The sequence below is a fragment of the Loxodonta africana genome, chromosome 10, assembly GCF_030014295.1.
Source record: "Loxodonta africana isolate mLoxAfr1 chromosome 10, mLoxAfr1.hap2, whole genome shotgun sequence".
NCBI lineage: Eukaryota > Metazoa > Chordata > Mammalia > Proboscidea > Elephantidae > Loxodonta > Loxodonta africana.
The window spans coordinates 49,733,220-49,746,246 of NC_087351.1; the positions used below are offsets into that span (position 1 = coordinate 49,733,220).

Sequence of the window (13,027 nt, forward strand, 5' to 3'; positions counted from 1 at the left end):
GAATAAAGGCCACTTTGATCTCAGGCAATAATAGGAAAAAATTTGTCTTATAGTCCACAAAGTTGAGTTTGGGTCCCAGCAGTCACTCACTACTTTCTCTCCAAAATAAGGGTAATGATACGTCCCAGACAGGTTCATTATAAGGGTAAAGAGAAAGTCTGTAAAGTACCTAGCACAGAGCCTGGCACATAGTAGGTTCTCAGTAGGTATTTGTTGATTGAATGGCAAGTGGCACTGGGAATTAAGAAAGCAGTTCTTCATGCTCCCTTCTTTACTTTGGAAAAGCAGGAAAGAGACAAGAGACAAGTATAGTAGGAGGGGGAATGCCACAATGATTTAGGGAGTCACAGGTCCATTGAGGCTAGTTAATGGATAATTGTTCTACCTCTTCAGGGACATTAGCATACGAGCGGAGGAGTGGAAAAGTGATGTATGATGTCTCCAAATGAGTTACAGAATAATTCAAGAAAATAAGAGGTTTGGGGTGGGATGATAATGAGTTTGCTTTTAGAAATGTTGATTCTGAGGTGTCTGTGAGACAGGTTGAATAAGATATCTGGGGTAGGATGATAATGAGTTTGCTTTTAGACGTGTTAACTCTGAGGTGTCTTTGAGACAGGTTGGTTGAGATGTTCGTCAAGGCAGTTGGGTATATGAGTTTGAAGTTTGGGTCAATGGCTTTAGATCGTGATAGTAAATTTGCTATAAACCACTAGTATAGTTCTAAATCTCACCTCCTACTTTTAGACACCCTTTTTAGAGCTTGGAGCCCTGCTGGTGCGGTGGTTAACAGCTCGACTGCTAACCAAAAGGTCAGCAGTTTGAATCCACCAGTCACTGGTGGGGAAGTTCGACTTTGTCCTATAAAAAAAAAAAAAGGGTCGCTAAAAGTAGGAATTGACTTGACAGCAACGGGTGTGGTTTTTTTTAGAACTTGATCTAAACTGTTAATATAAAATATATAAATGTGTTCTATGTCTAAAGACCACAAAAGATAAACGCTCTCTTTTCTCCTTTGCAGAATTCCACAAGACTACCCCACCCCTAGCTTTCACGATCTGTGCACCACTATCCCAACCCACAGGCTGCCCATTGACTTGTGCCTGGCTTCTCGGGTGTATCATACTGCCGACAAAACAGGCCACAATACTCTACTGCAAATACTTGGACCGTCTTTTTCAGATGATCACTCTACAGATGAAGAGCAAAGAGATAGGTAAGAGTTCCACAGGTAATTTTGTTTTAAACTGTATTTAAGTTGTCAAAGAAATTTTGTCTTTGAGGTTTAAATTTTAAAGAAAATTCTGTTCTAGGACACTAGAAAGGAGCAGGTTTTTGTTTCTTTCTATTCCTTTTTCAGTCTCACACAGATGAGGTTAAGTGTCTCCATTTCCTGCCATTATTGCCATGAACCATAGCCTATCATTAGCTAAACTTTGTATACTGGTTTATAGTTTCCAAACAGTGTCACATACATGATCTCATTTGTTCTTCCTAACAGCTCTTTGGAGTACAGATGTGGACACTGAGGCATAAAAGTAAAGCAACTTAGCCAGGCTTACACAACTAAGAAAGTCACAGATTTGGGAATCTAGTCTTTTAAACCAGATTTCACCATCATTGGGCATACTTGGGTCCAGGTGATCATGTACAAAAGTCATTGCCTCTTGGAGTTCCTGCCATTTCTCCTTGTATCCCAGTCTCCTTTGGAATCTGAGAATTCTTTTGAGGGAATGTAAGATTTACAGGATCCTTACAAGAGAGGGGAAAAGGGAAGGAGGTTAACATTTATTTAACAGTCAATATATTCTGAGCACTGTGTTATGTGCTGTGTATATGTTTACTACTTGAATCTTCAACTGCTTAAGGGAGAAGTCACAATTTTCACCTTATTTATGAAAAAACTGAGGCTCCATGAGATCAGGTAACTTGTCTCGTCTTCAGATAGTGGTTAGAATACAGATTTGTCTACCTCAGTATTTCTCAACCTTTTCTTCATTATCACCCCAATGGGATTTTTTTTTTTAGATCTCTTTTCCTCTAATGGCCTCTCCCTATAAAATTTTAGTATCACAGATATACAGTAGATCTGTCTCTGTACTGTGTGTATGTCTGTGTCTTACACATAAAAAGAGTACAGTCATGCACTGCGGAACATCCATTCCGGCAACGGCCAACCATGTATATGTCTATGGTTCCATAGGTTATAATAGAGTTCAGAAATCCTTATCAGAGAACAGGACATAGCAGGCTAACCAAATGTAGCAAATGCCACAGCTTCCTGCATGCAATGGGTGTATCTCATGTCTCTCGTATACAAAGCAATTGTGCTGCAAGACGTATAATGTAATCCATATATCTTGGTAGTCAAAATAAACGCCTGTATTACTGGCTTTGTACTATACTTTCTGTAGGTATTTTAAAGTGGACTTTCCCTACTTACAAATACAAAGTTTACTGTGTAACAGTGTATGCATCGACTTGTAGGCAGCAGCACCCGATCTCGTGTATTGCTAAATACATTAGTTGAAATACAGTACCGTATGTGTACAGTATGTGGACAATGTTGGCTATTTAGTCAATACAGGTACACTACAGTATACCATATAGCTTTGCTTAGTATATAATACGGTGTTCCCACAATATCCAAATCCCTGTTTCACAGTATGTATTGTGGACGTTACGCGACACATGACTGTATATATTTTTTGATCCCCAGGAACCGATTTCCACACCTTTGGGGGATATTTCACCTCCCCATTGAGAATGCGTGCTCCTAAGGCTCTTTTCTTTCAGATGAGTTGGTAGGACTCCTGAGAGATCATCTACTACAGGCTTTAAGAGTATTAAAAATATTAAATATTACATTTAATTTAAATGGAAACTTTTTCAATATTTTAACTATCCTAGATTTGTGAGTCTGTTTTAAAAAAACATTTTGAATTACACTAATTATCACAAAATTATTAGTAATTTATCCACATTTTTATGGTATTCTGAACCCATTTCCTCAAACTTGATTTTTGGTAAAAATTGGAATACTTTACTGAATTCTTTTATGGTTTAAAATCACCTGATTACCCAGTGTTTAGTAATCACAATGAGTTTCAATCTGAATCCCTAAAAAAAGGTTGTTTGCATGTTTATATTTGATTTAAGAAAAAAGTGTTTTTAGGATTTGTCAACTGTGATGATGGCACAGAACTGGGAAGTGTTTTGTTCTGTTGTGCATAGGGTCGCTATGAGTTGGAACTGACTCTACGGCACCTAACAACAACAACAAAGTATTTTCATTTGAATTTATTAAGTCATTGTTTGCTAAGTTTTTGAAAAAAAATTATATGTGAAGAATTTTGGGAATTTTGACACTGATTTAGTATCTCCAGTTTAAAAAAAAAATTGTTCTGCATGGCGTTCTCTAGAATGTCTTTTAAAAACCTAAAGCTTGTTGTTGTTAGGTGCCATCGAGACGGTTCTGACTCATAGAGACCCTACGCACAACAGAGCGAAACACTGCCTGGTCCTGCGCCATCCTTGGAATTGCTGTTGTGCTTGAGCCCATTGTTGCAGCCACTGTGTCAGTCCACCTCGTTGAGGGTCTTCCTCTTTTCTGCTGACCCTGTACTTTGCCAAGCATGATGTCCTTCTCCAGAGACTGACCCCTCCTGACAACATGTCCAAAGTATGTAACACGCAGTCCTGCCATCCTTGCTTCTAAGGAGCATTCTGGCTGTACTTCTTCCAAGACAGATTTATTCGTTCTTCTGGGAGTCCATGTTATATTCAATATTCTTTGCCAACACCACAATTCAAAGGCATCAATTCCTCTTCGGTCTTCCTTACGCATTGTCCAGCTTTCACATGCAAATGATGCGATTGAAAATACCATGGCTTGGGTCAGGCGCAGCTTAGTCTTCAAGGTGACATCTTTGCTCTTCAACACTTTAAAGAGGTCCTTTGCAGCAGATTTACCCAATGCAATGCGTCTTTAATTTCTTGACTGCTGCTTCCATGGCTGTTGAATATGGATCCAAGTAAAATGAAACCCTTGACAAATTCAGTCTTTTCTTGGTCTATCATGATGTTGCTCATTGGTCCAGTTGTGAGGATTTTTGTTTTCTTTTTTTATGCTGAGGTGCAATACATACTGAAGGCTGTGGTCTTTGATCCTCATTAGTAAGTGCTTCAAGTCCTCTTCACTTTGAGCAAGCAAGGTTGTGTTATCTGCATAATGCAGGTTGTTAATGAGTCTTCCTCCAATCTTGATGCCCCGTTCTTCTTCATATAGTCCAACTTCTTGGATTATTTGCTCAGCATACATATTGAATGGGTATGGTGAAAGAATACAATCCTGGTGCACACCTTTCCCGACTTTAAACCAATCAGTATCCCCTTGTTGTGTCCGAACTACTGCCTCTTGATCTATGTAAAGTTTCCTCATGAGCACAATTAAGTGTTCTGGAATTCCCATTCTTTGCAGTGTTATCTATCCATGATTTGTTATGATCCACACAGTCGAATGTCTTTGCATAGTCAATAAAACACAGGTAAACATCCTTCTGGTATTCTCTGCTTTCAGCCAGGATCCTTCTGACATCGGCAATGATATCCCTGGTTCCATGTCCTCTTCTGATACAGGCCTGAATTTTTGGCAATTCCCTGTCGATATACTGCTGCATTCTCTAGAACGTCTGTTAAAAACCTGAAGCTCGGAGTAGGAAATCTACTAGTCATAAAATGATGTTTTGAGCTATTTCTGTTAGCACTGTGCAAGCCAAGCATCGTTTTGAAGACTTAAAGCTTCTATTACTCATGTACAGTGTTAAAAATGCTGGTTTCTTCCCAGTTCTAAGTTTTTTTTCTTTAAGCAGACCTCACTTCCTTTTCCCAAGAAAGTCAATAAACGTTCTGTTTGATGATGATAATTCTTGGCAATTTGTTCGTGAGTACCAAATAAGAAGTTAATTGAAGTACTGAATATTTAATTCTCTAGTATCCATCTCTTGAGGATTACCTTGCTAAACATAGCTTAACCTTTTCAAAATATATCTGTCTCTTGAGCCTACAAGTTCAGAGAAATGTATAATTTTTTTCTGCACTAATAAGTGTTCTCAAGAAAGATAACTGTAAACATAAAATGGATACTCTTTCATTTGGTGACTTTCTGGTTTTTGTGTGCAATGAACAGTTAACTCCAAAGCATAATAATACTTGTGATTATATAGTTTCAATGCTTTCCTAATCCTGTGTGTAGTGATTGTTATTTGTGGCAAACCCCAAGGATATTTTAGTGGAGTAGTAAGGGCACACATACTTAAGTTTATTTGAAATAGCAGTGTACTGTTTAAACTTCTATTTTGCTAAACAGTTTTGATGAGAACTATAAAAATATTCCACATTGCTTTTAAAAATAATTTCTGAATTGTTAAGTTTATAGATTTTTTTTGTTAGGATTCTTGATATGGAATTTCTTTTTTTTAAATTTATCGTGCTTTAAGTGAAGGTTCACAAATCAAGTCAGTCTCTCATACAAAAACTTACACACGCCTTGCTATTGTACTCCTAGCTTGACATGGAATTTCTGACTTTGGGTTTTATAATAGGGGAAATCATTAAAAGTTGCCATTAACACTTTGATTAATGTTAATAGTTTGGTGAACAGACTCCCAGACATCTTTGTATATGTACATGTTTAAACCATACATGGCTTTCTATATTTTTTCATTCAATGTATATGTGAACATTTAGATTATTTCATGATATTTACAAATTTAGTCAAGCTTAGGAAAATCCATAGGAGTAGAATTATTGTTTCAAAATTTTGATGCATATTGCTGGATTTTTCTTTAGAAAAGTTATACCAATTTATACTCTTAGTAACAACTTATGACATTGTTCATTTCCTTACACCCTTGCCAAACTACTAATTGTCATTTTTTTTGATCTTTTGTAATCTGATGAGGAAAATAACTTTTTATTATTTTTATTAATTTCTAGTAAGTTTGAACATATTTTTAGATGTCCCTTGTCTGATTTTCTTTTTGAGAATTACCAGTTTGTATTCTGTTAATTTGTCTCTTCCTTACTGATTTGTAAGTAGTCATTTTATATTAAAGGCTTTAGTTGTTTGTCATGTATATTGTAGCCTTTTTTCACTTTGTTCTTCATTTTTGTTCATGGTATTTTATGCTGTACAGAAGTTTTGATTTTTATGTAGTTAATACTAGCAATTGTTTCTTTATATGTTCTTATCTTGATGTTATTCTTTTAAAGGCTTTTTCTACCCTTAGATTTTAAATGTATTCTCTCACATTTTCTTCTAATAACTTTACGGTTTTCTTTTAAAAATTAAATCTTTGACCCACCTGTAATCTATTTTGATTTGAGGAATAAACATTATTGTTTTTCCCAAAAGCTAGCCAACTGCACATTATTTATTTAATAACTTCTCTTTTCCCCACTGATTTGAAATGCCAGCTTTTTAAACCTTAAATTCTAATGTTTTATTGAGTCTATTTATGGGTTTTTGTTCTGTTTCACTGATTTGTCTGTGTAAAACAGTCCATGTATTTTGTTGATCCACCATTAATAGAGTCAATGGCTGAAATTCTTTTCTACAAATATTGGCTGACCTTACCAAGTCAGGTACCCCTTATGGCCAGATTCCTGCGGTAGCAGTGCTTAGGTTATAGATCCTAAGACCTGATCCTCAAGTTAGCTTCAAATTGCAAAGGAAATGCCTAGTCAAATTTAGAAAAAATGTGGACAGACCATTATTTCTATACATTAAAACAGCAACAACAACAACTGGAAAACCAAAGATTAACTGTCATAATTCAATGTTTAATTTTCTTTTTTATTATTTTGTTGCAAAATAATAATAATCTGTTTTAGAACATAGAAATATGCAAAAACCTCCCCCAAAACCCTCCAATTACTCAAAATCTTACTCTTCGAGAGATAATACTATTCAGCATTCTTAAATATCCCCCATTTCAGCCTCTTCCCTATGCAAATAAATAATGTAGAACAAAACTGGGATAGTGCTATATACATATTGTTTTGTTACCTGGCGTTTTATTTACTGTGTTGTAAACATCTTTCCATGCCAAGAAATATAGTTCTGAATAATCACTTAAATCAATCAGTATGTGTGTGTGTGTGTGTGTGTACCAATTATGTGGTAGGCATTGAATTAGGAACTAGGGAAGCATCTGCAAACAAGAGAGCCATAACCCCTGCCCTCAGCGTACTTGGAGACTGAAAAAACAAAACCCATTGCTGTCGATTCCAACTTATAGTGACCCTACAGGACAGAGTAGAACTGCCCCATGGAGTTGCCAAGGAGCACCTGATGGATTCTAACTGCTGACCTTGGAGACTAGAAGAGAAGAAAGATGGCGAAGTAATTATTGTGCATGTGACGGTTTTTACAGAGATGGGCAGGGTGCTATGGAAACACATATGAAAAGTCCCTGATCTTACCTGGGGAGGTTTGAGGAAATGACAGTTAAATCGAAATCTGAAGAATGAGTAGGACTTAGCTAGGAGGAGGGGAAAGACTGTTTTGGGCCTTTACTACTCAAAGTGTTGTCCGCAGACTAGCAACATCAACATGACCTGGGAACTTGTTAGAAAGGCAGGATCTCAAAGCTCTGCCCACACTAGCTGAATTGGATGGTTCCTATGCACATTGAGGTTTGAGAGGGCCTTCCCTGGACAATTAGAACCCATCTGAAAATTGAAAAGAAGTGCAGCATTAGAGAATGGGAGGGGCAGTGTTGCAGTTGAAGCTGGAGAGGAGGCAAGAGTCAGATCACGTAGGATTTTATTGATTCTCTGTATATGTATGTGAAAGTGCTTGAATGAGTGCTTGGGGGAGGGATTTTTATTCAAAGTAGCTTGATTGGGATGCCATTGATAGGGTTTTTGAGGAAGAATGACATGATGAGATTTGCATTAAGACATCATATCCTCATTTTGACCTCTTAGCACCATTTGACAGTTAATCACCCTTTCTTAAAACACTTTCATCCCTTGGCCTTTGGGACTACACCCTCTTTTGGTTCTCTTCTTGCCTTCTTGGCTGTACCTTCTCAGTCTCTGTTTCGGGTGTCTCCTCATGTCTTAGACCTCTAAATGTTGAAGTGCCCAGGGCTTATTCTGGGGCCTCTTATCTTCTCCTAAGGCAATCTGATTATCTAGGACCATGGCTTTAAATAGTATCTATATGCTAATATATGCTAATAGATCCCATTTAATATATTTCCAGTCCTGACCAATCCTTTAATTTCTAGAAATGTATATGCAACTTATTGCTATCTAACTTGGATGAATAAAAGGCATATGTATGTTAGTTAAAATATAGACTAAGCTGCTGTAACAGACCCCAAACTACAGTGGCTTAAAAAGAAGCTGATTTCTCTCTTGCCTAATAAGATTTGAGCAGTCCAGGATGGTGAGGTGCTCCATAAGCTCATTCAGGAGTTCAGGTTCCTTCCTTCCATCTTGCTTCTCTGCTCTATCTTTGAAACATAGGAAGCATATTAAATCTGACCACTTGCACTACTTCCACGTGGCCAGGTTAAAATCTTCTCACCTTTGGATTATTGAATCAGCCTTCTATCTGGTTTTCTTGTTTCCATACTCATCCTCCAATAGTCTAGTCTTGGCATAACAGCCAGATTTACCCTTTAAAAACATTTGACAGATCATGTCACATCTTTGCTTATAGCTCTCTCAGGGCTTCCCAGTCCACTCAGGGTAAAGCCCAAAGTTCTTACAATTGCAAAGTTCTTAGAAAGTTCTGAAAATTCCCCAAATGGTTTGGCTCCCTGGCTGCCTCTTTGATATAACCACCTACCACTTTCCGCCACCATTCAGTGCACTCCAGTTCCACTGGCTGCCTTTCTGTTCTGAACGCACATTCCCATCACTGAACCTTTGTGCTTGCTGTTTCCTCTGCCTGGAATAGATTTCTCTTCAAATCTCCCCTTAGGATACCCTCACCTCCACCCGGACATGTTACATCATTCTTTGTTTATTTGTTGTTACAGCCTGTCTCCTCTACCTAGAATGCAAGCTGTAAGTGGGCGGGAGCTGGGATTGTTCAGCACTGTAAAACCAGTTCCTGGAAAAATTTCTGCTATATATTAGTTACTCAATAAATATTTACTGAATTAGTGAGTAACTCTGGCTGCAGGGTGAATAATGGTTTGGAGGTGAACAATACAGGAACTAGGCAATTACTTAAAAGGCTTTTTAAAAAATAATCTGAATAGCCTCAGTAGGGGACTTGTTATATAAATGGTTATTGGTACAATGGGACACTGTGCGGATATTACAGGGAATGTTGTTGTTGAGTTGGCTGTGACTCATAGTGACTGTGTATGTAACGGAGCAAACCTTTGCCCAGTCCTACGCCGTCCTCACAATTGTTCATATGTTTGAGTCCGTTGTTGCGCTACTGTGTCAATCCATTTCACTGAGGCAGCTGTTAATTCTCATTTGGAGTGGCGCAACATCAGGAAATGAAGGTCTTGAAAACTTTATCCATGTCATTAAAGTTGACCGTACTTTTAGGAAGCAGCTCTTCCCCTGTCATATTGTGAGTGCCTTCCAATCTGAAGGGTTCATCTTCCAGCACTCTATCAGACAACGTTCTGTTGTTATCCATAGGTTTTATTTTATTTATTTATCTTTTCCATAAGATTTTCATTGGCTAATTTTCAGAAGTAGATGGCCAAGGCCTTCTTCCTAGTAAGTCTTATTCTGGAAGCTCCTCTGAAACCTGTCCACTATGGGTGACCCTGCTGGTGTTTGAAATACAGGTGGCATAACTTCCAGCATCACAGCAGCACGTAAGCCATCACAGTATGACAAACTGACAGACGAGTGGTGGAACACACATATATGTATGTTTAAATTTAAGTGGATTATGACATATTTAACTTGTCATAACATTTATTAGTTCTTTTGAAAACACAAAAACCCACAAAGAAAAAAACAACAATAAGGCTCAGATGAGCCTTATTACTACGAAGGAAAGGATTACAATGAAAGAGTCAGGAAATCCAATAGGATGAAAGGTACATAAAGAACCATGAAAGAAATTTTTGTTCCTGTCTTCCCAAAGATAATCACACTAAAGATTATCTTGTGGTTATACACACACACACACAGATATGTACATACTCACATATCTATTTGTCTCACTGTTTTTACACCATATAAGCTGTTCTGTACCTTGCTTTTCTCTACCCTCATATCAGAACCACATATTCTCAGCACACTTAAGCTACAAAGGACTTGTTTTTGCTATTTATAAAGAACTCATAAAAAGTAATAAGATAAAAGCAACCTAATTGAAAAACAGGTGAAGGATATGAACAGATAGTTTACAGGAAAAGAAATACAAATGACTGATAAACATATGAAAAGATGCTTAGCCTCTCCCACAGTTAAAGAACTGCAAACCGAAACAATGTGAAATCATTTTTCAACTATAGTTTTGCATATATGAATATGTTTCCTGTCCTAGGACTATAAATTGGTATATGTTTTCTGCAGGACAACTTGGCAGTATTATCAATATTTTAAAAGCATATAACTTCTGATTCAGCAGTCTTACTGCAATGAGTGTACCCTACAGAAGTACTTGAAAATGAAGAAAAATGTACAAAGATGTTCATTGTGTCACTTTTTTAATAATAATAACCAAAAATAACTTAAATGTCCATCAATAGAAGACATTTTATGGTGTTTACAAATGATGAGATGCTTTGGAATCATGGTAAAAAATGATGTAGAGATATGTGTGCTGAAACGATGTAGAGCTAATTATATAAATGGATATGCGACTATATACAATTTATTTGTGTGTGTGGAAGAAATTCAAGAAACTGTTAATTGTCCTTTCATTTTCATTGTAAATTGTACACTAAATCCATAAAAAGTGAAACTCTGTCCCATTTAGTCCTTCCCTTAAAATTTACTTTCCTATTTTTTGCTTTTTTTTTTATATGCTTGTCCCTTTTTAGTTGTACCCCTTGGAGATTGTATAGACTTGGATGTTTTTAAGGCTAATCATAAATTTATTTTCATACAATAATTTGTCTCACACCATATTTATTTGGGGTTGTTTATGTTTATTTTAAGTTGTTTCTGGTTATTGATTATTATTTAAGATAGTTGAAAATTATAATCAATAACCAGAAACAACTTAAATGCCCATCAATAGAAGACATTTTATGGTGTTTACAAATGATGAGATGCACTGCAACCACTGTTAAAAAAAAAAACAAAAACGAAATAATTGCAAAGAATGGGAATTCCAGAACATTTAATTGTGCTCATGAGGAACCTGTACTTAGAGCAAGAGGCAGTTGTTTGAACAGAACAAGGGGATACTTCGTTGTTTAAAGTCAAGAAAGGTGTGCGCCAGGGTTGTATCATTTCTCCAAACTTATTCAGAATGTATGCTGAGCAAATAATCCGAGAAGCTGGACTATATGAAGAAGAACACGCATCAGGATTGAATACGTTAACAACCTGTGATATGCAGATGACAGAACCTTGCTTGGTCAAAGTGAAGAAGACTTGAAGCACTTAGTGATGAAGATCAAAGACCACAGCCTTCAGTATGGATTACATCTCAACATAAAGAAAACAAAAATCCTCAGAACTGGACCAATAAGCAACATCATGATAAACAGAGAAATGATTGAAGTTGTCAAAGTATTTCATTTTACTTAGATCCACAATCAACGCCCATGGAAGCAGCAGTCAAAAAATCAAATGAAACATTGCATTGGACAAATCTGCTGCAAAAGATCTGTTTAAAGTGTTAAAAACCAAAGACGTCACTTTGAGGACTACGGTGCACCTGACCCAAGCCATGGTGTTTTCAGTCACCTCATATGCATGTGAAAACTGGACAATGAATAAGCGAGACCAAAGAAGAATTGATGCCTTTGAATTATGCTGTTGGTTAAGAGTCTTGACTATGACATGGACTGCCAGAAGAGTGAACAAATCTGTCTTGGAAGAAGTACAGCCAGAATACTCATTAGAAGCAAGAATGGTGAGACCTCGGCTCACATACTTTGGACATGTTATAAGGAGGGACCAGTCTCTGGAGAAGGACATCATGCTTGGTAAAGTAGAGGGTCAGCCAAAAAGAGGAAGACCTTCCATGAGATGAATTGACACAGTGGCTGCCAAAATGGGCTCAAGCATAACAATGATTGTGAGGATGGCGCAGGACCGTGCAGTGTTTCATTTTGTTGTCCATAGGGTCACCGTGAGTAGGAACCAGATCCATGGCACCTAATGACCACAACAACAATGAATTTATTTATTGTCACAAGAAATGTATTTGGTCTTACTCTTGTCACCTCATTTTATATTCTCGCTCTCTCTTTTGGCTTCTTGTTTTTTACAATTTATCATATTTGCCAACATTTGCCTGTGTGCTTGTTCTTTGATTGTTTGTATCATTTTCTAATGTCTGATATTGTGGGCTAGAAATCTGAAACCAGCCCATTTTTATTTAGGGTTTTAAATTTTGCTCCAAATTAAATAATTTCACTAACATATGTTTGGGAATGTGCATGAAAATACAGCCCTTCAGCATAGGAATTTTTTTTTTAATTTTAGGTTGTATATTCAGTCTATTTGGGGCATTTCTTTAGAACTATCAATTAGCTATATGTTGGATCTTTATTATGTGTCTTCTATATTTATCATCTCTTTGACTATATTCATTTTTTAAACCTCTGTTTCATATCAGTAGTTTCATTTTCTGTGGTGTAAATTTTAAAAATTCTTTCAGATTCCTGTTTTGGTACTTCTATGGCATTATGTTTCCTATTTTTTTCCTTAGTTCTATAAGTGTCAAGAAAAAGATGAAGTTTTATTGCCTGTTCCATGAAAGCATTAAAAAAATTCCCTTGACAACACAAAGTAGATCCTTTTTGAAAATGTTTTGATTCCTATATTCAATCTTTTTCAAAAAGATATTCTTTTT

General features: G+C 36.7%; 1 protein-coding gene across 1 annotated transcript in view; it reads left to right on the plus strand.

The window, feature by feature from the left end:
- TTC6 (tetratricopeptide repeat domain 6) overlaps positions 1 to 13,027 on the plus strand; it is a 248,623-nt gene that overhangs the window by 89,983 nt on the left and 145,613 nt on the right. Inside the window, exon 5 of the mRNA XM_003408458.3 lies at positions 1,022 to 1,216. Coding sequence (XP_003408506.3) covers positions 1,022 to 1,216 — 195 coding nt within the window. The remainder of the gene's footprint in view (positions 1 to 1,021; positions 1,217 to 13,027) is intronic.